Source organism: Pieris napi, chromosome 13 (assembly GCF_905475465.1).
Source record: "Pieris napi chromosome 13, ilPieNapi1.2, whole genome shotgun sequence".
NCBI lineage: Eukaryota > Metazoa > Arthropoda > Insecta > Lepidoptera > Pieridae > Pieris > Pieris napi.
Window position 1 is genome coordinate 9,223,850 of NC_062246.1, and position 27,687 is coordinate 9,251,536.

Consider the following 27,687-nt stretch of genomic DNA (forward strand, 5'->3'; position numbering starts at 1 on the left):
TACATTATTTTTCTTATTTGCGTCTGAGGCGCAAACTAACTGTTGTGGTCTCTGTCAGAATGACCAGCGCTGTGGAACACGTCTGCTCCACAGCATAATGCTGAGCCAGGGCCAGTTACAACCACAACACACACACATTACACACTTAAAATGTACCTGATTCCTTTATATTTCTTTTCATAATTTTTTGGTTATTTTCTTTATTATTAATATTTCATATTTTGTGTGTTTCTGTTTCGTAAGTAATAAATGTTATGTCTATGTCTAAATTAACCATTTTCATTCATGTATGAGGTTACATAATCGTATATAATTAGATGTATCGCATATAAAAATTAATCGAATTAAGTAAGTGACATTGATATTGACTATCATGATTTAATGATAGTGTACACACACGTGTATTTACATGTGTTTATATCCAATCAACTATATTAAATAATATAAATAGATTTATTGAATTACTCTTTATAATTGGAGATACCGATACATTTGATATATTAAAACTATTCACGGTATGGTGCGCATCTTTCATAAATAAAATATTATATTTTGACCGAACACGAAAATCTGGAGAAAATAACCCGAAATGCATAATTCACAGATTAAATTAATATCATTAGTTGAAGTTGGAAATGGGAACACAGAAGTAGGCCGCTCAAGTATACTAGAGATGAGTATTGGAGGCTGTTTCAAGATTTTAAAGTTTATTTTAGTTACATATTTAAATTTCATTGTATATAAAAGTAGATAATATTATAAACATCTTTGCAATTAAAAAGCCGGCAACACATACGCCAATCCCTATGGTATTGAGAGTGTCCATGGGCGGCGGTATCGCTTAACATCAGGTGAGCCCGTTTGCCCCGTTCTTTAATAAAAAATAAAAAAAATCGTGGTTAGAAGTGTTTGTATAGGCATTACGAATAATCACAAAATTGCGGCCACGACGACATTTTCGAGTTTTTTTACTACAGGATCCCAGGATTTCATACATATATTGCTTTTGGAAGTTATAGAGTTTCGTTAATGCTAGTTTGTCTAGATTTTCCAGGAAGAAATGAGACTTAATTATTATTATTATACCAACTCCATATTCATAAAACCCTAATCAGGTTAATTACAGCGTAATTAAGTCTGTCTCTTTCTGTCAAGTACTTGATGCTGCGATAAAAAGAGATAGTATTTGTTAATATATATGTATAAGTTGGGTCTTTAGGATTTTTAATGTTGGAATACTAGGCATAAAGTTGATTTTATGTATATCTAACTTCGTAAAAGCTGGCACAATGGCTTTGTTTATCAAGAGCCCTTTAGTTCTGGGCGTATCACAGTTTTTTTTAAGTACTGCCTACATAGTTTATATAGGGGCTTGAACTTTATAGTTCAACTGTTTCTGTTCAGATATATTTCACTGTTATCAGTATAAATATATCTGTCATTTTCCTGTGTAACCTTTTTATATGTTGAAGGGTAAATGGCTTAGGTCATCAATAATAAAATGACAGCCCCGTTATTAACAGTGATTAAATACTCTTTAGTCATTAATAGTATAGAAATTACAACATTAATCTTTGTCTGTGACTTATAAAGGCCAAAAATAATGCAACAACCCTGACCTCAACAAGTAAATGCTTCCCGCGCAAAGCAAATGTGTGCTCAGCTGTGTTAATTTGACGTGTGATGTCATAATCTGTGCCACTTACTTGACATAATGAACAATTATTGCAGGCTGTCAGCAGATCTGTAAACTGTTATTACAAACGTTACTTAGAATTTATGATTCAGTAAATGTATTTTTTTTTAAATATTAACATGGAGCATAAGGGCAGGAGGCTCACCTGATGTTGAGTAATACCACCGCCCATGGACACTCATTGCCGGAGAGCCTTTTAAGAAGTGGTTCTTGAAGGACCCCAAGTCGAATTTTAACCGCGATTTCAATGAAGAAATATCTATGTATCTATCTTCCAATAGGGTTCAACCTTCACTAGGTTGTTAAAGTAATTTTGCTACGTTAGGTAAACGAAGAATTATTAATGATATTTGACACGATAATCATTTCGTAAAGTATGACAATTAAAAAAGCATTTGCGTAAAGTTGATTAAACAAGCAAACAATATTTAACTAACATAATGTCATTTAAATGTCTGCGTAAGTTTATCAAATGCCAAATACTTTTAACATAGCAGGAGACTAGGAGCAAAAAGAAGTGCATGAGAAATATACCGAAGAAGGTATTACACATAACCTCGTGAGAAAAATATCGTAAATGTTTATGTATGTTGTCTTTTGGTTTTTCAAATAACGGGACAAATAACAACAAATTTTAATGTCTCAGAAGGAGGATTGCACAGGAGACGCTATTTATTCTTAACAGAAACTAAACGCTCAACCAAAAAGTCAGCCTGTCGGAAAACTATGATAACCACATAAACGAATTCTATTTCGAAATAGAATAATTGAAAACTATTGTTGTCGAAGTAAAAGTTGTCCCTAGTGTTAGATAGATGGATAGACCGATGGAAGCCTCGCAGTGAATAAAGCAAAACCCAAATTGATGATAGTGGATCAAGACAGAAAGCTCCCGAATTTCACCTGAAATAATCCTGGCATTATCATCGTTGAACGATATGTATATTTGGTAACCCAAATTTTCAAATATCCAATCAAGCATATGATAACATTGCTAATAATTCTAGACAGAAACACATAAAGAGAGGCGCTGGACAGTAGCCGATGGACACAGATAATTCAATCCAGATGATACTCTGGTGACTACGACGCTTGGAAGCTACCGACCTTAAAGAGATTTTGTTTTTAATAATAAATTAAAAATATGCTACAGATACGCATAAACATATATGAGGGTATATGTACATAATATATGAGGAACACATAGATATATACAAGAAAGTCACAGTATATTTTGTGAGTTTAATACTTAAGATCTTCTCATAATACGTTAGAATCAAAACTGTGGTAGTAATAATTGAGCTGTACTGCTTCTATATTGTTATAAATCTACATGTTAAAAAGATTATATTCATAACTTAAAAACCGGATTGCAGCTGCAAAAAAGTAATGAATGTAATAATTATACAATTTGACGAGCAACCTGCAATACAATTTGAACCCACGACGTTTAGCCTCCCACCAGCACATTCTAAACAGTGTCAATTCACGCGCCGCGCGCGCTAGACAAGCGTGCCGTCACAGATAATAGAATTTAAAAAAATTGCTCTGCATATGAGTAGTTTTGTAAAAATTGTGTTAGTGGCCAGTTTTTGTGTTAAGGAGGTTTTATAGTGATTATGGTATGGTGTTAAATGAAAATTTGAAATAATAGAATTTTTTATCGCTTTCCGTACGTTCATATGATTTGCGTGGAAGAATTCGTTTCGCTAATCGTGATCTGTGATTTTAAATAGGTTTATATTCATGTGTTGTATGTACTGGAACACACAGCGTTTAATTGTCGAATAAGATTTTAGGTTACATAATATTAGGTCAGAGATTATTTACTTAATTAAGTTTTTTTTATTTATTAATACTAAATTATATACGAAGTTGTTCTAATTAAATTGATATTAATAACACGAGTAATAAAATGACACTGCATGGCAAATGTAGGTCGTTGTTTTTACGGTTTAGGTTTACGGCAATTTTTGTTAACCAATTAAACTATTACAACCATAAACATGTGTGTTCTGAGAAAATCTGTGTTTAAAAGGGAATTAGGATGTTGAAAGGAGGTTAATATCTAATTGAGGATGTCCTTTGCTGCCACGAAGTAGGGTAATTTTTAATTATATCTCTTAGAACGGTTTACGGGTATTTCACCGTAAAATACATCATTCGGATTCATCTCGTGATAATCTAGTACCTACTATTTAATTACAACGCTTAAGATATATTTAAACTGATTCTTTTGATTACACATTTATAATAATTAATATAACTTTTGAATTGTATTAGGAATTAAGTTGGAACATTAGAAGTTTTTTTTTATCAATATATTTAATTACATAAATAAGTACGAAGTATTTGAAGTTACAAGTTTCCAACTAACCCAAGAATAGTTCACCTGTTTGACTAAATTTAACCATATTTGCATATTCGTTATCTTAGAACTATTTGTAATATTTGTAGCAATTGTTGTGTCTTCAATGTAAACCCTATGATGTTGTTATTAAAGTTGAAATTCCCGTAATTCTGAATATTTAGTAGATAAGCTAAAGCGAAAACAAGTCGGTAAAGTTAATATCGATAAGGTCTTGTTTTAACTGCTTCAGCAAAGATTGTCTTAACGGTTGCGAGTAAGTCATAGATCATGGTCCGAGCGCGATTAAGCGAAATAATGACTATTTCAGTTTAGGCATAGCACTTGCAAAGACGTCATCTGGGCTAGAAAAAATACTCGTGGTACTAATGCCACATTTAAAGTTTCTACATATTCAAATTTAATTTCAAATTCTTTTATTCATTTAGGTAACACAATTTACACTTATGAACGTTAATAAAGACATACATATATTAAATGCTTCTAATTTTACATTTACTGCCAGTTCTCAAATCAAGGGCTTAGAACGGACGAGAAGACCTAGCAATAAACTCTTTGCCACTCTTTTTAAACGCCAAATGACATCTTAAGTAATTAATAGTTAATTAATAATTAAAAAAACAAAAAACGAATGTGGTATTTATAAATGAAATCCTTAAATAATATTAGTATAAATACGATAAAAAATGAGGGTACTTTTCAAAGAGATGTCGGGGAATAGAGGTTAAAATTGTCGTCTTGTATTACTTTATTTAATAATATTCAAAAACAAATTTTCAATAAAAAGTTTCAGTTTTTATTGTTAGTTCGATTGCTATAAATTTTTCCCTATTAAAAAATAACTGTCGAAGGTAGAAAGAATAAATAATTGATATAGTAAATGTGTATGTGTTGGATTTAATTGTCGTCTGTGGGTTTGTAATGTAAGTAGGCTGTATTTTTGGCGGTAAGGTCGTATTTCTGTGTCAATGTTTGAATATGATTCAAATCGGCCAGTGTCCTTGGTATTAATTTTACCATCAACATACGTTTCAGATAGTAAACATAATCTGTATTTGTTCTTTTTGTCTTTAAATAATCGCTTAACCTGTTTAGCATACATAAAAAGACTACCAAATGATTGCCTACTCCTTTGCCGGCAGTTTCTTTCCTGGGAGATACGACCACCAATTGTTTAAAAAAAAAAATATCCTCTTCCTACTAATATGGGTGTACTTGGGCTGCGATGACTACTGTTTTTGGGCGACCCGAAAGCTAGTTTGCGCCCCTATCCTATAAGAAAACACTAATCTATATTTATAAATTTATCAGTCTTTTGCCCATGGAGAAGCGTATTATAAACTTATATGGGACTAAAGTGCCGCCTAAGACTTCCGATTAATAAATATACATTAGGCCTCAAATGGAGTAAGCCTTCTATAGACTTGTTTACATAAATGCGGAAAGAATAATATTTAATTACTTGGATTTATTTTATTGAAGGTCGAATAGATTAGTTTTATGAGGGAGTTTGCACACCACCAACAAAAAGAAAACATCAGTAGTATTTCCGAACCATTTCGATTTATAGTCTTTCAAGAAATTCTTAAAAAGCCGTTAAAGCACTCGCGAGCCCTCTGTCATTGATAGCATCCATGGTGGTTTTTAACCATCCGGAGATTGGACTGTGATTAACTCAATCGATCTGCGAGAAATGGTTCTTAAAATAATTCAGTTCGCTGCCTTTATAACCCAGTTACACCCTTAATAGAATGATTTCTGCATATAATATATCATTGATATTAGTATTGTCTTTGATTAACATAACTTATATTCATTTAAATAAAACACTATTTTGACCGGATTGAAGTTATCGATATTGAAACGTCGGATAAATTTAAAATTATGTTAAATAGTTGTAAATTTATAATAATACATAACTTCAATCCGGTCAAAATAGTGTTTTATTTAAATCATTGATATTTTTTTTAATGATAAACGTCGCCGAATTATAGGTCTGAGACTGTTGGTTTCCACACTATATCTTCTTTCATCGTAAGAAAATGTATAGTCAGTATTCAAACTCATGAATTTCAGGGATGAAAATCATATAACCACAAGGCTAATTTATCAAGTAGAAAAATGGTATTAAAAACCTGAATTCAAAAGTAGGTACATATTTAGTTTTCTTCTTATACAAACTTTCGCGATTATATGAATGCACGAGTTAGGTTTGTTCGAAAACCATACAAAATCAGGTTTAAACATATTTATATAATGCAATATACTTAACATGCAACGATAATTTCATGTTCCACTGACTGAAAAATGTGTTTTTTACGGTATTCGTAAGATTTGTTGAAAACTCTCTCATTTAACATTAAACTTATTAAACCTTTAAGTATTTTGAAATAATTGTAGTACTATTAAAAGTAAGGTGGTTTCCCCACCGTATTGACTGATTAAATACTAAAAGCGGTATATATTTAAACAAAGAAATGTATTTATGTAATACCTTCTATAATCAGCAGTCATAAGTCTGCATAATCAATAATTGCTAATTGAATATTAATTTCCTTTTTATATGAAATTCACTGTGTGATGCTTGAATGAGTACTTTTTAGATTTCACTTTGCAATAGTCAACTTAAAATGATCATAGTGAATTAGACTTTGTCGAAAGATCTTATTTAAAGAGAATTTTATTGTAAGGATCTGGACTAAGGATTGAACTTCGTTTCGCCTTAATTTGCTTTTTCTACGTAGCCTACCTTTTTAGTAGCTACATACCAACATATGGAACATTTTGCTAACTACCCGTTTATAGACTGTTCGCTTTTCACGTATAAAAACTTAAGTACCAAAAAAACTAAATTTTGCTGTCCAGAAAGAAAAACCTTCCTCAAAGCTTAAGGAATAAATAAAAAAACTACTACAATTCGTTCAGCCGTCTTCGAGCTTTGAGCTTAGCAACATATTTTGCGATTTATTTTTATTTATATGGATTTGTAATTGTGGTAAATACTTGGTATATTTCTAATAAAATAAAATATCGAGTGTTGTCGACGCCTAAGCAACAGTTTAAAATTCAATAATTGTCGGATTCCTTATTGGAACTGCATAATGTGTGACATCATGGATAATCTACGCAGTTTGTATCAGGTACGATCAATCCTTTTGCCTTAAAATATGATGAGAAATCTTAATCTACATTATAATAGGGTGAAGACATTGCTTGTCAAATAATTTTTGACATTTAACAAAACAAACTCAAATTACATATGGTGCCACAGATAATACTAATGTACAGAAGTTTTATTCAATTCAATTTTATTATGTGTGAAACTTTGTGAATAAAAGTGTTAACTCCAGAAGTTATAGACTACGTTGAAAGCAAACCTGAACAAAGCTTTTATGTAAACGTATAGTAAACTACTAGTAAACGTATGGAAAAAATCGTAAGGACGGAACGATGGAGTCTTATTAAACAACAAATTTATCACGTAATAAGTTGTTTTGGTAAATTTTCACATTACAAATAGGTGCTATGTAAATACTTAAAACTTACGTAATACAAAGCAATATCTCGAAGGTCGTTTGGGGTGACATAATAACGATACACGCTGTTATTACATTAGGAATATTACAGATTAGAATAACCAGTGTTTTCGAAGTGTACGAGGTCCTTCTTTCGCTTAGATTATTTAACTCTAATAAAGTATATATAGTTTTATTGATTAGTCTAGTTAGTTTTGAAATGTGTTATATATTTATTTATAAGAATATTTGAGATCTCTATACAGTAAGGCTTGCGTGTTTCATTTCAATCTATAATCTAGATATCGTGTCAAAATGTGATTTCGGAAGATGCCCGCATTGCCGAATGTAGCGTTACGGTCTGGTAACCCACTGCCATTCCGTTCCGCGACAACGCCAGACAGAATCTGTGGCACCACAGATAATTGGCTAAAAAATTGTCTATATTTACCAAGGTATTATTGGAATAAAAACCGTTATGATTGTAGTAGTTTTGTAAAGATTTTTTTCTATGATAAATATTTTTTTTGCTGACTTACTCACAGTGTTTTGATCATCATAATAGTAAGTATTAAATTGTATATAGAAGAAAAATGATTGGTGCATAGCTGCATATGCATCTCAGGGTTGAGAACAGCACGTTTTAACGAGGCTAACATTGCTACGAATCAATAAGTTAAATTATTCAGTTAGTTCTTACTTGTGATTAAATGATTAATTCAAAATTGATAACGTAAAGTTGCATTGATAACCAGATTTTTATATAGGATCCATTCGCTACAATGGCAATTATTTTCTTACTTAAAATGAATTATTTTATGTTGTAGGCAAACCTTAAAATAATAATCCTGATTTTATCCGTCTCTTTGATCATTTTTATTTTATGGACAAGTGATCCGTCTTCTGTCTGACACGTTTTTGGATTTGTGATCTGCTGGTTTCCTTCACAGTACGAGTGAGTGGTAGATGCGCATAGACAAACAGTCCATTGGCTGGGGATCGAATCTACAACTTCACGGAATAAAGTCGCACCCAGATGCCATTAGACCAACACTGCTTTATAACTTTTATTTCTAACTTTGAATACATCTAAGTATAGTATGCTGTTGAATAAAACATATGATGTCAATGAAGAAGCGTACATAAAGACAATAATAGTGTTATATAATATTTTACGCCTTATAACACATGCGGGCCAAGGATATTAAATTATAATATTTCATAAGGCAAAGTCTTTAAAGCAGCGGAGAAATAACATTTTTTTTGTCATGATTCAAAAAATATTGTTAAGAATCAATAAATTTAATAATTTAAGTAAAATATAGAAGTATTTATGATGGATTCAATTACATTGATCATTTCGTTCAATGCCCCGAGTTAGTACCAATTCACTTTTTGATAAATTTTAAACCTTATTTAATATAAGAGCAGAGCAGTGTTAGCCTAGTGGCTTTAGCGTGCGACTCTCATCCCTGAGGTCGTAAGTTCGATACCCGGCTGTGCAACAATGGGCTTTCTGTCTATGTGCGCATTTAACATTCGCTCGAACGGTGGAGGAAAACATCCTGAGGAAACCGGCTTGCCTTAGACCCTAAAAGCCAACCGCGTGTGTCAGGAGGCTGATCACCTACTTGCCTATTAAATTGACAAAAAGATCATGAAACAGATACAGAAACCTGAGGTCCACACCTAAAAAGGTTGTAGAGACACTAGTAATGTAATTTAATATTATGGTTCTGATATTTATTCATATACAAATAACACGTTAAGTAGTTTACTTAACTATAATTTACGTTCAGTGAACAGTTTGCAAGACTGTGCATATAATCAAATATGTATTATGTATAAAATTATTACGAATACATCTTGGAAACGAGATAGCTTTCATATTGCCACGAAATTGCCTTATACGTATCACTGAGTTCGGAAATTGTTGGGTTACCAGGTTTTATACATGATAGATTTATTGCTATACCTACCCTAAAATCTAATATATATATAAAATTCTCGTGTCGCGATGTTTGTAGTTAAACTCCTCCGAAACGGCTTGACCGATTCTCATGAAATTTTGTGTGCATATTGGGTATGTCTGAGAATCGGACAACATCTATTTTTCATCCCCCTAAATGTTAAGGGTAGTCCACCCCAAAATTATTTTGTTTTTTAGATTTTTTTTTGTTTTTATTTTTATATGATACAGCATTAAAAATACATACAACCCCTAATTTTCACCCCTCTACGATCAACCCCTATTTTTTATTATAAATGATATACATGGCAAAACTACGTTTGCCGGATCAGCAAGTATAAAATAAAAACTTTATTAATTAAACCTTATCCGCTTGTTACATTTGTAGATACATTTTTTTTTAGAACAGTTGGAAAAAGGGCAGAATATTAAGTGAGACCGCCCATTAATTGACACTCAGACTGCCAGAAGGCTCGTAAATGCGTTGCGGCCTTTTAGGAATTGATACGCTCTTATATTGAATGACCCTCGTCGAAAGACCCAAGTCGAGTTAGTTCGGAAGTACTTCATGGGGCAGCTGGTTTCACAAACATTATTATTCTATCTATAAAAAAGTAATTAATACTACGCAATTTTTTTTCTTTTTAAATATTATTAAAATAGTTTTAACTTTATGCCAGTTTCAAGTAAAAGGTTGGCAAACTACACGCGAGAAAAAATAAACAAAGACATCAATAAGAAATAAAGTACTACGCAATTTAATCTTGTTTTAAAATAGTTTATTTTCATTACAAACACATTGTTTCCAGTAACAATCATAAATTAAAATCCGTCAGATATTCATAGCTTGACAGACTATTTTTATTTGAGATTTGACAAATAAAATATATCGATATTGCCCCTTTAGTTTGGTTGGATTTATTACCGTTTTTTTTCATCCTAAACGGTATTAAATGTATTTGGTTTTATATTACTGTAAAAGTATTCTAGCATTCATTTCGATTCCATCAATGCGTATGGCGGTTACCATAAATGATAGAACGTCAGGCGTCACCTCGAAACCAATATGGCGGCAATTTCCCGCGCCTGTTGTTCCGGATAAGATGGCGACGTTTCCGCAAATCGAGTGTCGCTAGAAATGGAAAGTTACCGGTTTTTTATTGCATATGTCCGCATATGGAATCGTAATTATGTTTAAAGCTGTATCAAGCTTTACCGTTGCCCATTGTTGGATTTTTATGAATGTTCTAATAAATTTTCACTCATTCTTTTGACCCATCCTCATATCAGCTTGTACTTATATTTACTTATAATTATAGTATACTTAATTTTTGGCACACGATTAGGTATAAGACTACTATTAGACACGCACTATCCATTTGAACAGTTTTTTTGTGACTTAAATATATCGAAATGATAATTTTATCGGAAACATATTTTTATAGAATTTGTTTGATTATTTTTCCGACCCAAATATCGGCCAATAGAATTGCACCATTCGACGTCACGTGGTACAACCTACATGGTATTATACTGATAATTTTTTGTGAAAATTTTCTCTGGTCGTTGCTTCAAGAAAAGTATTAAGTAGTTGTTTTATTCATTATGAAATTCTTATTTGTTAACTGTACATTTCGTCTCATAGTGCAATTCTATTGGCCGACATTTGGGTCGGAAAAATAATCCCCCGAATACCACACGAGCTTCAAAATTATCGGGTATTTCCCGATAGGTTCGTTGCAAACAATTAATATAGTCGTCATGACGACTATAATTCGTCATGACGACTATATTTGTTTGCAGGGTATGTATTATAAGTGATTATTTTCATGAATTGATGATAAAATGTTAAGAAATATCATTATAATAAATCAGTAAAACCAGTTTTGGCCGGTGATAGTAAAAGTTATCGTAATAGTGAATCGATTAATCGACTTTCTCTAGAATAATCGATATTTGCACGAATTGATGCATGATGTACATCACGATTGTTACAGTTTTTACTGCCATCTCTCTACATGATTAAAAACCTATAGGTATAGTTCATAGTTTAACATATATACAGTTTCTATAGTTTTACTATAAATAAAATAAACATTGGCCTTTACTTGTGGTATGAAAATGTACCACAATTATATAGCCACAATTGTAAGGAGCCTTAAAATTGGCCTTTAAATCTATGTGGTCATGGATGGCGAAATAGACTATACGGTATGTTATATTGTACTCATAGTACATTAGGTGTTAGGGATTCAGAAATGAGAGCTGAGCTCGGTTAGGCCTAAGACCAAAGAATTGTTAGTCAATATATAATACGATATAATCATTACAAAAAGTTACTATGTCTTGATACGCGTAACAAGATCTATCACATCTCATACAAGACAATACAGGTATAAGTTATATAAATGAAAGTTGAAAGTGAGAGTTCCATTACAACTTACAAGTAAGGGCTTACAGTCGACGCCGCGAGCGTTGCCTAAAAAATCCAGATATTTTCTTAATCAGACATAACTATTAGAGATATAAGTCTATAACATATAAATTATATATGCTTTCTTAGCTAAATATATATATTTTCAGAAGAAAATGGCGATAACTGTAGTCAACATAACAGATAATTTTATATCAAAACCTATTAAATTATTATAAAACATAGTTTATTCAAAGGAGATTATAGTACTGTGGTAGAAACATAAATTATACATAACTTTCCGTCCATAAGGATTTCGAACAAATTTGCAACATATTTGAGATTTAATTGTGGGCACTACGAAGGTATATTGACCAAGCCATTGCAAAACATTTTGTCCTACCCACAGCAACAGAAATTTTATAAAGCACATACGTAATGTATATTTAATATAATTATTATGATATAGTTAAATCAAAACTGATATAGTAATGCAACAGACGGGACGACCTCACAAGGTCAGCCCGCAAGTTTGAGGTCGCCCACACATAATTTACCAGTTCCTATATCTAACGAGTAGTGTTAATCGTAGAGTAGTTAATCGTATTTATTTTTAAATTGGAAGTAAAATGTCTTTTAGTACGGGGTTTTAACTGAGTATTCAAGTGTCTAAAGACCGAAACTCTTATTATCTTGTCGGTATTGAATCTATTTCGAGACATCTTTATTTGGTATTATATCATACTTACTAATTTGTTCCACTAACATTAAATCGCTACAGTCGACGCATTTTCAACTGAATCGAATGCAACCCGTTATCGATACTTAGCTTCTTGAGCACGTACCATTGATCCATTTTATGACAACGGGGTATATAGATCGATGCCTAGAATTCTAGAAAAATACCAAGAACAGATGCCTAATTTTGAGTGCGGATATTCTTCGATGAGAAATTTTTTGATGAAGGGTGGCTACAAGTTTAAACAAATGCCGATGGACAAAAGTGTTTAATGGCAAGAGCGGATATAATCTGTGCCAGAGTCTAATACTTAACATAATTTAGCATATCAATCGCAGATACCTATCCCGTTATCGATATGTACCTCTACAATTTTTACGCACATCACTACACCTCTCCTGTAAGTGCGAGCGAGACAGCAGATTAAATATGATTTATAACCCGAAACCTCAGTTCATAATGCGTCGACTAGTGATCTAGAAAGAAATTTGCTTTTAGGCTCATTCAATATAGCGATTGTGATGAGTTGTATATTTCCACATAATTAGTTGCTATAACCAAATTCATCGCAGTAATTGCGGTGAAGGGACTAAAGAACTGAATGTTGCCACCCTTCAATTGATATGACTTTCTCTTGAAATATTTCCTTTTAATTGGCAATGCTGCAGCTTTCTACTCACTTTATGCATGATTAATGATAACTGATGATTGTGAAGTAGTGCCCTGTCCCGGCTTCGTACGGCTGGATATTTATTTATAATACTTTGATAATATACTGAAGTTACTCTGCTAGTAGCATTCTAATGGTGAAATATTTTTTCAATCGGTTCTTTAGTGACTGTAGTCTTCGTTACAATCATACAGTTGGTTTAAATTATTTTTTATTAGTACGTTCCGTTTTATAATATTAGTATATAATAGTATATATGTTCAGATGCAACACTACATATGTTTAAAATTGATTTTGAGTAGGCCCGTATACTATAACGTGAATTTTAATAACGAAAGCATTTAAATTCTCGAATTAATTATGTTATATGGAATGCTTTTGATAGGTCCCTTATACAGCCTTATCGTGCAGGTACTACACAAGGTTGAACAAATTTACGTTCATGTGATAATAACGTGATAATACGTTAGTTTTTGTCGCTACATCTACCGGTTTCGTGTGTTCGCTTTATTGAAAAAGTAATTAAATTAGCTATTATTTACTACTGACTGGGTGTGATATTGATAACAAATAGGTTATGTGAAGCGATTGCTACGCTACAATGTATCTTACACGTTTTCGATAATTTCTATAAAGAAACCTATTTATTTATATTTTTCAACTATAATCCTACCGCTAACATACATTATATATACAACAAAAAACAATTACACTAAACATATATATAGCCAAAGATTCAATAAATATTATATACAAAAGGGTTCAAACATGAACGAAAGGAAAAACTGAATAAAAAGTATTAAATACGTAATACCTAATTTGGCTGTGCTCTGTGATGGTCTGAAAGTGAGGGTGTGTATGTGGGGTGTGCTCATGATGCAGGTGATTTAGCTCTATGTATTCTATATATTCTTAATATTCCTTTTAAGCATATTCCGCGATACCTTAAACTAGTCAATAGTTTACTTTCGTTACGTTTTTGTTTTAATTCGTTTGACATCATACCTTGTCTAAACCAATAATAAGTAACCATTTGTATTATCAGCAATTACACGTTTCATACGTTGCCATAGTAACGGGGAAGTGATTCTGTGACCCGAGTTGATTTAATATTGGAATGCAGTGATAGTGCACGAGTTGAAGTGACATTTAAATTCGATATTCAAAATTGACAGTGTCATTGTGTTATCGAGCTTGGCGCGTGATTTTTTTTTTTTTTTTTTTTTAATTATTGGCCCGCACGGTTTGTGCAAGGCGCGTGATTTGTTACGAAGAAATATTTGTCCCGTTAAGTGACAGTTGACCTTGTGTCAACGCAATTTTAATTGATATTGACTTTTTAAAATGAGAACATGGCGTTTATTGGACCGAGAAACAGTGCGCCAGTCATTAAGGACAGCATCCATACACCGGCATATGAGGTGAGTTTAATATAAGTAATCAATGAGGAAATTATAGGAGAATTATGTATTTGTTGAAATTTCACCGGATACAATTAGACGACTTAGAAATATGGGAGTTCTGGGTCAGGCATAGAAAACGTAATGTATCGTAAATTGTAGAAAATAGTTTGGTTATTATTTCCTATACATGAATTAATTTATGCCACCACAATTTCGCAAGGAAACCGAAAAGCATGTAAAATATCTTAGTGATTTTTATACTTTGTAAACATTTTGGACAACCCTGAAAAAATCTACTAAACTAAACTATTTAGAGTGATATTAGACCAGTGCCGATAATTTTTGAAACCAAATAAAATTACAGTAGGATGAAACCCATTAGAAAAGGAGGGGAATATGATCAAAATGAAAGGAAAAATAAATTACGGTTGATCTGAGGTCGGGAAGGGGTAGGGGGGGAGTTTTAAGGGTAAAAAACGGTTTATCTCGATTTCCGGCAAAACTAAAAGTCCTATCGAAGAAAGTTAAATGGCAAAGTTGGAGGTAATAAAAAGATCTAAAACTTTTGTATTCACACATTTTTCACATAACCTCAAAATTTATGTGAAAAATTCAAAAAACCAAGTTTTTGGTTTTTTATTTTTATCTTTAACAAAAATATTTTTTTTTTAACAAAATTTGGTGAAAACTTACCTTTCTATCTCCCAAATACACTGTAATTTATTTGATTAAAAATATTTATTTGTTCACCTTATTTTTAATTAATAACGAAAAAACATCCTAATTTTCAATCGAAAATTCTGACGTCAAAATTTCAGCTTTTTTTAAAAAGTTGGTGTGCTTTCAGTTCGTTGAAATCTCTACTTTCCTATGGTAAAAAAAAATATATATATTGCCATAGTAAATCTTCTCAGAAAACGCAAAAAATCGTAAGCAGTAACGCCCAGACCTGTCATCCATTCATACCATTGATCCATTTTATGACAACGGGGTATATAGATCGATGCCTAGAATTCTAGAAAAATACCAAGAACAGATGCCTAATTTTGAGTGCGGATATTCTTCGATGAGAAATTTTTTGATGAAGGGTGGCTACAAGTTTAAACAAATGCCGATGGACAAAAGTGTTTAATGGCAAGAGCGGATATAATCTGTGCCAGAGTCTAATACTTAACATAATTTAGCATATCAATCGCAGATACCTATCCCGTTATCGATATGTACCTCTACAATTTTTACGCACATCACTACACCTCTCCTGTAAGTGCGAGCGAGACAGCAGATTAAATATGATTTATAACCCGAAACCTCAGTTCATAATGCGTCGACTAGTGATCTAGAAAGAAATTTGCTTTTAGGCTCATTCAATATAGCGATTGTGATGAGTTGTATATTTCCACATAATTAGTTGCTATAACCAAATTCATCGCAGTAATTGCGGTGAAGGGACTAAAGAACTGAATGTTGCCACCCTTCAATTGATATGACTTTCTCTTGAAATATTTCCTTTTAATTGGCAATGCTGCAGCTTTCTACTCACTTTATGCATGATTAATGATAACTGATGATTGTGAAGTAGTGCCCTGTCCCGGCTTCGTACGGCTGGATATTTATTTATAATACTTTGATAATATACTGAAGTTACTCTGCTAGTAGCATTCTAATGGTGAAATATTTTTTCAATCGGTTCTTTAGTGACTGTAGTCTTCGTTACAATCATACAGTTGGTTTAAATTATTTTTTATTAGTACGTTCCGTTTTATAATATTAGTATATAATAGTATATATGTTCAGATGCAACACTACATATGTTTAAAATTGATTTTGAGTAGGCCCGTATACTATAACGTGAATTTTAATAACGAAAGCATTTAAATTCTCGAATTAATTATGTTATATGGAATGCTTTTGATAGGTCCCTTATACAGCCTTATCGTGCAGGTACTACACAAGGTTGAACAAATTTACGTTCATGTGATAATAACGTGATAATACGTTAGTTTTTGTCGCTACATCTACCGGTTTCGTGTGTTCGCTTTATTGAAAAAGTAATTAAATTAGCTATTATTTACTACTGACTGGGTGTGATATTGATAACAAATAGGTTATGTGAAGCGATTGCTACGCTACAATGTATCTTACACGTTTTCGATAATTTCTATAAAGAAACCTATTTATTTATATTTTTCAACTATAATCCTACCGCTAACATACATTATATATACAACAAAAAACAATTACACTAAACATATATATAGCCAAAGATTCAATAAATATTATATACAAAAGGGTTCAAACATGAACGAAAGGAAAAACTGAATAAAAAGTATTAAATACGTAATACCTAATTTGGCTGTGCTCTGTGATGGTCTGAAAGTGAGGGTGTGTATGTGGGGTGTGCTCATGATGCAGGTGATTTAGCTCTATGTATTCTATATATTCTTAATATTCCTTTTAAGCATATTCCGCGATACCTTAAACTAGTCAATAGTTTACTTTCGTTACGTTTTTGTTTTAATTCGTTTGACATCATACCTTGTCTAAACCAATAATAAGTAACCATTTGTATTATCAGCAATTACACGTTTCATACGTTGCCATAGTAACGGGGAAGTGATTCTGTGACCCGAGTTGATTTAATATTGGAATGCAGTGATAGTGCACGAGTTGAAGTGACATTTAAATTCGATATTCAAAATTGACAGTGTCATTGTGTTATCGAGCTTGGCGCGTGATTTTTTTTTTTTTTTTTTTTTAATTATTGGCCCGCACGGTTTGTGCAAGGCGCGTGATTTGTTACGAAGAAATATTTGTCCCGTTAAGTGACAGTTGACCTTGTGTCAACGCAATTTTAATTGATATTGACTTTTTAAAATGAGAACATGGCGTTTATTGGACCGAGAAACAGTGCGCCAGTCATTAAGGACAGCATCCATACACCGGCATATGAGGTGAGTTTAATATAAGTAATCAATGAGGAAATTATAGGAGAATTATGTTTTTGTTGAAATTTCACCGGATACAATTAGACGACTTAGAAATATGGGAGTTCTGGGTCAGGCATAGAAAACGTAATGTATCGTAAATTGTAGAAAATAGTTTGGTTATTATTTCCTATACATGAATTAATTTATGCCACCACAATTTCGCAAGGAAACCGAAAAGCATGTAAAATATCTTAGTGATTTTTATACTTTGTAAACATTTTGGACAACCCTGAAAAAATCTACTAAACTAAACTATTTAGAGTGATATTAGACCAGTGCCGATAATTTTTGAAACCAAATAAAATTACAGTAGGATGAAACCCATTAGAAAAGGAGGGGAATATGATCAAAATGAAAGGAAAAATAAATTACGGTTGATCTGAGGTCGGGAAGGGGTAGGGGGGGAGTTTTAAGGGTAAAAAACGGTTTATCTCGATTTCCGGCAAAACTAAAAGTCCTATCGAAGAAAGTTAAATGGCAAAGTTGGAGGTAATAAAAAGATCTAAAACTTTTGTATTCACACATTTTTCACATAACCTCAAAATTTATGTGAAAAATTCAAAAAACCAAGTTTTTGGTTTTTTATTTTTATCTTTAACAAAAATATTTTTTTTTTAACAAAATTTGGTGAAAACTTACCTTTCTATCTCCCAAATACACTGTAATTTATTTGATTAAAAATATTTATTTGTTCACCTTATTTTTAATTAATAACGAAAAAACATCCTAATTTTCAATCGAAAATTCTGACGTCAAAATTTCAGCTTTTTTTAAAAAGTTGGTGTGCTTTCAGTTCGTTGAAATCTCTACTTTCCTATGGTAAAAAAAAATATATATATTGCCATAGTAAATCTTCTCAGAAAACGCAAAAAATCGTAAGCAGTAACGCCCAGACCTGTCATCCCCTTCCTTACTTCTCTATGAAATACGAAAATTTTAGCCCATCTAAAGGTTAAATTTTTTTTTTAGGTCACTCAGGTATATATAAGTTATCTTAAAATAGTAATAAATAGGCATCTGATTATAATTTAAAGAAGATTCATAGAGAAAAAGGGAAGGGGATGACGGGTCTGGGCGTTACTGCATACGATTTTTTGCGTTTTATGAGAAGATTTACTATGGTAATATATATATATTTTTTTACCATAGGAAAGTAGAGATTTCAACGAACTGAAAGCACACCAACTTTTTAAAAAAAGCTGAAATTTTGACGTCAGAATTTTCGATTGAAAATTAGGATGTTTTTTCGTTATTAATTAAAAATAAGGTGAACAAATAAATATTTTTAATCAAATAAATTACAGTGTATTTGGGAGATAGAAAGGTAAGTTTTCACCAAATTTTGTTAAAAAAAAAATATTTTTGTTAAAGATAAAAATAAAAAACCAAAAACTTGGTTTTTTGAATTTTTCACATAAATTTTGAGGTTATGTGAAAAATGTGTAAATACAAAAGTTTTAGATCTTTTTATTACCTCCAACTTTGCCATTTAACTTTCTTCGATAGGACTTTGATTTTTGCCGGAAATCGAGATAAACCGTTTTTTACCCTTAAAACTCCCCCCCTACCCCTTCCCGACCTCAGATCGACCGTAATTTATTTTTCCTTTCATTTTGATCATATTCCCCTCCTTTTCTAATGGGTTTCATCCTACTGTGATTTTTTTCACTTTTTATTTATTTTAAAGGCTATCTGCACTGGTCTATATACGATATACGATCCTACGATATACGATCCTACGATATAGTAAGAAACAAAACTTAGCGTTAAGTGTGACGTGCGTATGTCAAAAATGTATAGGATTTTGACATATACTTACTCTTAGGGCCGAATGCCGTTCATAGTTCGTTCTCGTTCCGATCTGAGGTGATTTTTTTAAATACAACATGGGCAAACGGGCATGAGGTACATTGGGTGTTAATTGATGGACACTCAATGCCAGAGGGATCGCGAGTGCGTTGTCGTCCTTTAAAAAATATTGTAATGTTAAAAATGTTGTAATGTTAAAAATGTTGAAATATTTATTTATATAAAGAGTGTATGATAGGTAAGCTACGCCGTGTCTAAAGGTAGTTTGATAAACCCACACAAACAATGTTTATCACCGACTATTACAGTAATCTTCTTGTTTGAAATGATATCATTTTTGTGACGACTTTATTGTTTAAATTGGAGTATAAAAGTTGCTCTGAGTCAGTATTGAGTCAGACAGAAAATTAAATTTATTATGGTTTGATTTCCGGGAAAGTGAGAGTACTCAACTATCTGCATGTGTATAGAAATAGAACTGCGTTTTAATCGATTAAAGCGTTAATAAAAAGAACCATTTTAAAATCTCGATGTATTCAATTCTCGTGCCACAGTGTTTGTGACTAAACTGCTCCGTATTATTGAACAATTTTTATGAAATTTTGTATAGCCGACAGCCTTGCGATTCTGTAACTCACTGTTCGATAAGGAGGGAGCTTGTAGTTTATTGTTGATCAGAAAGCCAAATCGTAAAATGACTGCTTTACGACTGATGTGAGCGCGACCGCCGCTGCGAAAACAGCTGTGAGAGTTCGAAAAGTGAGTTACGAAATCGCAAGGCAGGTCTGAGAATAGGTCGTAAAATTTACGATGTGATGACGATGGTCCATCACATTTCTCTACAAAATTTTATTTTAATTTGTTTCTGATTTGCATTTAAAAATGACTATTCTAGAACGTCAATCAAGAGCTGCCAAATCATTTGACATATTTGCTCAAGTATATGGACTTTAATTTTCTAACCCCCATTTTTTAATAGCGATATTAGTACTTGAAGAGCAGTGTTGTTGGTCTAGTGGCTTCAGCGTGCGACTCTCATACCTGAGGTCGTAGATTCGATCCCCGGCTGTGCCCCAATGGACTTTCTTTAGGTATATGTGCGCATTTAACATTTGCTCGAACGGTGAAGGAAAACATCGTGAGAAAACCGACATGATAGTACGGGAGGTAGCAACGTTTGAAAAAAAAGAATTTTAGGTCAGCTGATTTTGTGATATGTCTTCCTTCTTGCACTTCCGGTTAGAGTCTGGGCAATCTGGCTGGCGGTAGTGGTTGCGTTCATTAGTGCGCATCCTATCTGTCCAGGTAAAAATCCTGGATTTTAAAAGCATTTTAAGAAGCGTAATTTTAAATTTTTCGTTTTTAAATACGTCTACCTGACATACTTTTTTTATTGCCAGACATTTTTCACGTTGCTAACTATGTGCCAGACGCGATTTTAAGTTTTATTTTTATGAAAATTTCAAAGCATTTTAGAATGTCTGTAATTTTAATATTATGTTATTTAAATATAAGGAAAACTGAAAATGAATTTGCCAGACATTAATTCGGTTGTTAAGTCTTGAATTAAAATGATAAAGTTTTGCAGTATGATGAAGCATTGCATTTTAAGAAGCGTAATTTTTTATTTTTCCTTTTTAAATACGTCTACCTGACATACTTTTTTTATTGCCAGACATTTTTCACGTTGCTAACTATGTGCCAGACGCGATTTTAAGTTTTATTTTTATAAAAATTTCAAAGCATTTTAGAATGTCTGTAATTTTAATATTATGTTATTTAAATATAAGGAAAACTGAAAATGAATTTGCCAGACATTAATTCGGTTGTTAAGTCTTGAATTAAAATGATAAAGTTTTGCAGTATGATGAAGCATTGCATTTTAAGAAGCGTAATTTTTGATTTTTCCTTTTTAAATACGTCTACCTGACATACTTTTTTTATTGCCAGACATTTTTCACGTTGCTAACTATGTGCCAGACGCGATTTTAAGTTTTATTTTTATAAAAATTTCAAAGCATTTTAGAATGTCTGTAATTTTAATATTATGTTATTTAAATATAAGAAAAACTGAAAATGAATTTGCCAGACATTAATTCGATTGTTAAGTCTTGAATTAAAATGATAAATTATTGCAGTATGATGAAGCATTGCATTTTAAGAAGCGTAATTTTTGATTTTTCCTTTTTAAATACGTCTACCTGACATACTTTTTTTATTGCCAGACATTTTTCACGTTGCATGAATTATTCATAACTTACATTTAGTAATTAAGACAATTTAAATAAAGTGTTGATTATTAATTTTAATCTAATTTTATATTCCTTTTTATGCTCGTACTACAAGCATTATACTGCAATACTTTATCATTTTAATTCAAGACTTAACAATCGAATTAATGTCTGGCAAATTCATTTTCAGTTTTTCTTATATTTAAATAACATAATATTAAAATTACAGACATTCTAAAATGCTTTGAAATTTTTATAAAAATAAAACTTAAAATCGCGTCTGGCACATAGTTAGCAACGTGAAAAATGTCTGGCAATAAAAAAAGTATGTCAGGTAGACGTATTTAAAAAGGAAAAATCAAAAATTACGCTTCTTAAAATGCAATGCTTCATCATACTGCAAAACTTTATCATTTTAATTCAAGACTTAACAACCGAATTAATGTCTGGCAAATTCATTTTCAGTTTTCCTTATATTTAAATAACATAATATTAAAATTACAGACATTCTAAAATGCTTTGAAATTTTTATAAAAATAAAACTTAAAATCGCGTCTGGCACATAGTTAGCAACGTGAAAAATGTCTGGCAATAAAAAAAGTATGTCAGGTAGACGTATTTAAAAAGGAACAATCAAAAATTACGCTTCTTAAAATGCAATGCTTCATCATACTGCAAAACTTTATCATTTTAATTCAAGACTTAACAACCGAATTAATGTCTGGCAAATTCATTTTCAGTTTTCCTTATATTTAAATAACATAATATTAAAATTACAGACATTCTAAAATGCTTTGAAATTTTTATAAAAATAAAACTTAAAATCGCGTCTGGCACATAGTTAGCAACGTGAAAAATGTCTGGCAATAAAAAAAGTATGTCAGGTAGACGTATTTAAAAAGGAAAAATAAAAAATTACGCTTCTTAAAATGCAATGCTTCATCATACTGCAAAACTTTATCATTTTAATTCAAGACTTAACAACCGAATTAATGTCTGGCAAATTCATTTTCAGTTTTCCTTATATTTAAATAACATAATATTAAAATTACAGACATTCTAAAATGCTTTGAAATTTTCATAAAAATAAAACTTAAAATCGCGTCTGGCACATAGTTAGCAACGTGAAAAATGTCTGGCAATAAAAAAAGTATGTCAGGTAGACGTATTTAAAAAGGAAAAATAAAAAATTACGCTTCTTAAAATGCAATGCTTCATCATACTGCAAAACTTTATCATTTTAATTCAAGACTTAACAACCGAATTAATGTCTGGCAAATTCATTTTCAGTTTTCCTTATATTTAAATAACATAATATTAAAATTACAGACATTCTAAAATGCTTTGAAATTTTTATAAAAATAAAACTTAAAATCGCGTCTGGCACATAGTTAGCAACGTGAAAAATGTCTGGCAATAAAAAAAGTATGTCAGGTAGACGTATTTAAAAAGGAAAAATAAAAAATTACGCTTCTTAAAATGCAATGCTTCATCATACTGCAAAACTTTATCATTTTAATTCAAGACTTAACAACCGAATTAATGTCTGGCAAATTCATTTTCAGTTTTCCTTATATTTAAATAACATAATATTAAAATTACAGACATTCTAAAATGCTTTGAAATTTTCATAAAAATAAAACTTAAAATCGCGTCTGGCACATAGTTAGCAACGTGAAAAATGTCTGGCAATAAAAAAAGTATGTCAGGTAGACGTATTTAAAAAGGAAAAATCAAAAATTACGCTTCTTAAAATGCAATGCTTCATCATACTGCAAAACTTTATCATTTTAATTCAAGACTTAACAACCGAATTAATGTCTGGCAAATTCATTTTCAGTTTTCCTTATATTTAAATAACATAATATTAAAATTACAGACATTCTAAAATGCTTTGAAATTTTTATAAAAATAAAACTTAAAATCGCGTCTGGCACATAGTTAGCAACGTGAAAAATGTCTGGCAATAAAAAAAGTATGTCAGGTAGACGTATTTAAAAAGGAAAAATCAAAAATTACGCTTCTTAAAATGCAATGCTTCATCATACTGCAAAACTTTATCATTTTAATTCAAGACTTAACAACCGAATTAATGTCTGGCAAATTCATTTTCAGTTTTCCTTATATTTAAATAACATAATATTAAAATTACAGACATTCTAAAATGCTTTGAAATTTTTATAAAAATAAAACTTAAAATCGCGTCTGGCACATAGTTAGCAACGTGAAAAATGTCTGGCAATAAAAAAAGTATGTCAGGTAGACGTATTTAAAAAGGAAAAATCAAAAATTACGCTTCTTAAAATGCAATGCTTCATCATACTGCAAAACTTTATCATTTTAATTCAAGACTTAACAACCGAATTAATGTCTGGCAAATTCATTTTCAGTTTTCCTTATATTTAAATAACATAATATTAAAATTACAGACATTCTAAAATGCTTTGAAATTTTCATAAAAATAAAACTTAAAATCGCGTCTGGCACATAGTTAGCAACGTGAAAAATGTCTGGCAATAAAAAAAGTATGTCAGGTAGACGTATTTAAAAAGGAAAAATCAAAAATTACGCTTCTTAAAATGCAATGCTTCATCATACTGCAAAACTTTATCATTTTAATTCAAGACTTAACAACCGAATTAATGTCTGGCAAATTCATTTTCAGTTTTCCTTATATTTAAATAACATAATATTAAAATTACAGACATTCTAAAATGCTTTGAAATTTTCATAAAAATAAAACTTAAAATCGCGTCTGGCACATAGTTAGCAACGTGAAAAATGTCTGGCAATAAAAAAAGTATGTCAGGTAGACGTATTTAAAAACGAAAAATTAAAAATTACGCTTCTTAAAATGCTTTTAAAATCCAGGATTATTACCTGGACAGATAGGATGCGCACTAATGAACGCAACCGCTACCGCCAGCCAGATTGCCCAGACTCTAACCGGAAGTGCAAGAAGGAAGACATATCACAAAATCAGCTGACCTGAAATTCTTTCTCGAAAACGTTGCTACCTCCCGTACTATGACTTAGACCCAAAAAGTCGACGGCGTGTGTCTGGCACTGGAGGCTCATCACCTGCTTGCCTATTAGATTTAAAAATGATAATGAAACAGATTCAGAAATCTGAGACCAAGACCTAAAGAGGTTGTCACTGATTTTTTTTATTAGTACTTTAATAATCTTTTGATGGCATGAGAATGTTTGACGGGTCAGCAAGTAAACATTTAAAAATTCATTCCTTTAAACCTCAAAGGCCCACCCTCCGGATTCTAACAGTTTGTTAATAAATAACTACATTATTATGACTACCAAACTAATACCTAAGTATGGTATATAAACCTTCATACGTTTACGCTTCATCACTCACTCTCATATTGTTTTCGAACAACCACTCAAATCTCACACATTCGTTTATTAGAAATCGAATATGGCCATGCTCCTCAACGAACAATAATTGCATCACATCTGATGGAGTGCTTTACTCGTTAATCGTGACATGATATTATAGACAGGGATATTTTTTCGTAGGCGAACGTGTATCGGAATTGTGTCAGTGTGTGCTTGCACAACATATATGTTATTTCATAATAGAACGAGCTTTGAGATTGTTGATACGAGATTTGGTAAGCCATAGTGCACAAATCTGTTTCACGCCGTATTTTGATATAACTAATATTTTATAATTTGCTTTAACCTGGGTCCATTTGGAGGGGACATCTTATATACATATGTAAGAGTAGTATGTTGCGGGTAGGGTCATAATGTACTTCGCTATATATATACGTATATTAGACATATCATTGCAACGCGTTTTGGACGGAATAAAATTAATTATTCGTCGCAACAAACCATAACACAGAAGGAGAACTTTTTGCGATGAGGAGAAAAGTTTGCGCATGCATTTTTAGTAGGATGATAATAATAATAAGCCTTTTTTATTTACAAATAATATACGAAAATAAATATATATATATATATGTATATACAATTTTATTATTCTAAGATGGCGTCCGGGAGAAGGCCTCCTCCAACTTTTTCCACCCTATTTTATTTTTGCCGTCATCATAAGTTTTTTGCCACTCTACTCTTTCAACTTCGTCGGCAAATCCCTCTTTTGCTCTTGTTTCTTTGTTCCTTTGGGTCAGTCCATTCGGTTACCGTTTTTGACCATCTGTATAACTTCGTTTTCCTGCGGATACTTTTACTTTTCTGTTTGTTTATTTAATTCCAAGAATACTTCTTTCTATCGCTCGCTGGCTTTTAGTAAGATAAAATATACAAAAATGTATTTTATATATTTATTATACTAATATTTGTTAGATAAATTAAAATGAAAGTTTGTTTACTCGTCCGTGGTGAATTGGTTTGGATTTTCATTTCACATGAATGTTATTCAGCAGTAACGGTATACTTAGTAGAGTAATAAAAACTGGTAGTCTCACAGTAATGTCACTATTATAAAAACATTGTTGATTTTGAACGTGTTTCTGTGGGAACAATGTTTGTTTATGGGCGACTAGTTTGTATGTGACTCGTAGACAAATACTAAAACGATACGAATTACACGAAAATTACGATACCTGATTTATTTTTATATAAAAACTCCTTTCTATCAAATTGTGATGTATTGTCTTATAAGCTAAGCCAAGCAAGACCAAAAAATATATTTTGTTTTTGTAAAATATCCCACTATCGCTGAGATGAAACTCAAGATGTGGCCTCCGAAAAGCTGCCGGTCAGCTTTGAAAGGTTGCATCTTTTTCCTAAATCAACGTAGCTTTCTGCTATCTGTAAGGGGTTAAATACTACCAATGATTATACTTTTAGTTTTTTTTAAATAAAATAAACATAACATTTATTTATATGTACTTAAAACAATATTGTACACTTCTCGTCAAAACATTTATATTTAACTAGCCGACCGGCCAAGCGTTGCTGTGGCTAAGGTTTTAGTTATGTTACATAGTAGTAACCTATTCAAGGGAAACGGTAGGAGAACACCAGTCATGGGGACCACCACGCTTTTTTGGTAGTAATGCCATTAAATTGTAGCTTATTTGAAACGTTGGTACTTTCAACACAGCGCCATCTGTTAGAATTGTGACTATCAAATAATAAACAAATATTTTGCAATAAAATAATATTGCGGGTATAAATTGTGATGTAGGCTATCCTATCTTTTAAGTTAGATCAAACTGCACACGGTGTGCAAATTTAATTGAAATCGGTTCGGTAGTTTAGGAGTCCATAGCGGACAAACAACGTGACACGTAATTTATATATATATATTAATATTTGCGTTTTCCTGGCAGTTCTCAATCAATGGCGTATTAGTAGACAAGTCGAATAACAAATCAGAAAATACCTAAAGCAGATTAATACAATCTTCATTGAGAAGACGCCTTTGCAAGGACGACAAAACCGGTTCACGGCCTTGACTTGGCATCGTAATAAAAAATTTATAGTCTTGTTATATTACTTACGATTAAACTTAAATGTTCCGTAGCATTGTTGATGCTTTATATAAAACCCTGTTATAGGGTCACTACTCAATTTAACTGGAATATAAAGAATATTGTAAAAATTATTTGTATAAGTTGTGAATCAAAATATATGCACATTATATAGTAAAAAGCTTTAGGTTAAGGCTTTAGACTTAAGGTCGTCGAAGCAAAGCTTGGTTGTAGAATTTCTGATATATGTAATTTTTTTATGTTAGTTGTATTAAAATTAAAATTGACGAGTCTTTAATTAATTTACTAAAACTATATTAATCAAAAAAATATTCAGTAGTAAAGTTCAATTATTAAATAGTATTTTTGGAAACGGTATATAATACCTATGTATCTAGCGTGGGAAGTATATACTATATAAATTTTTT

At 31.6% G+C, this 27,687-nt stretch overlaps 1 protein-coding gene across 6 annotated transcripts in view; it reads left to right on the forward strand.

The window, feature by feature from the left end:
• The window catches only part of LOC125055643 (mitogen-activated protein kinase-binding protein 1), a 76,051-nt gene that overhangs the window by 12,735 nt on the left and 35,629 nt on the right, over window positions 1–27,687 (forward strand). Inside the window, exons 1-2 of one of the 6 annotated variants that reach the window (XM_047658115.1) lie at window positions 17,329–17,500; window positions 17,558–17,724. The exons of the other annotated variants lie outside the window; for them this stretch is intronic. Coding sequence (XP_047514071.1) covers window positions 17,656–17,724 — 69 coding nt within the window. The 5' untranslated portion in view covers window positions 17,329–17,500; window positions 17,558–17,655. Of the gene's footprint in view, window positions 1–17,328; window positions 17,501–17,557; window positions 17,725–27,687 lie in introns of those variants that run through there. 6 annotated transcript variants of the gene reach the window in all.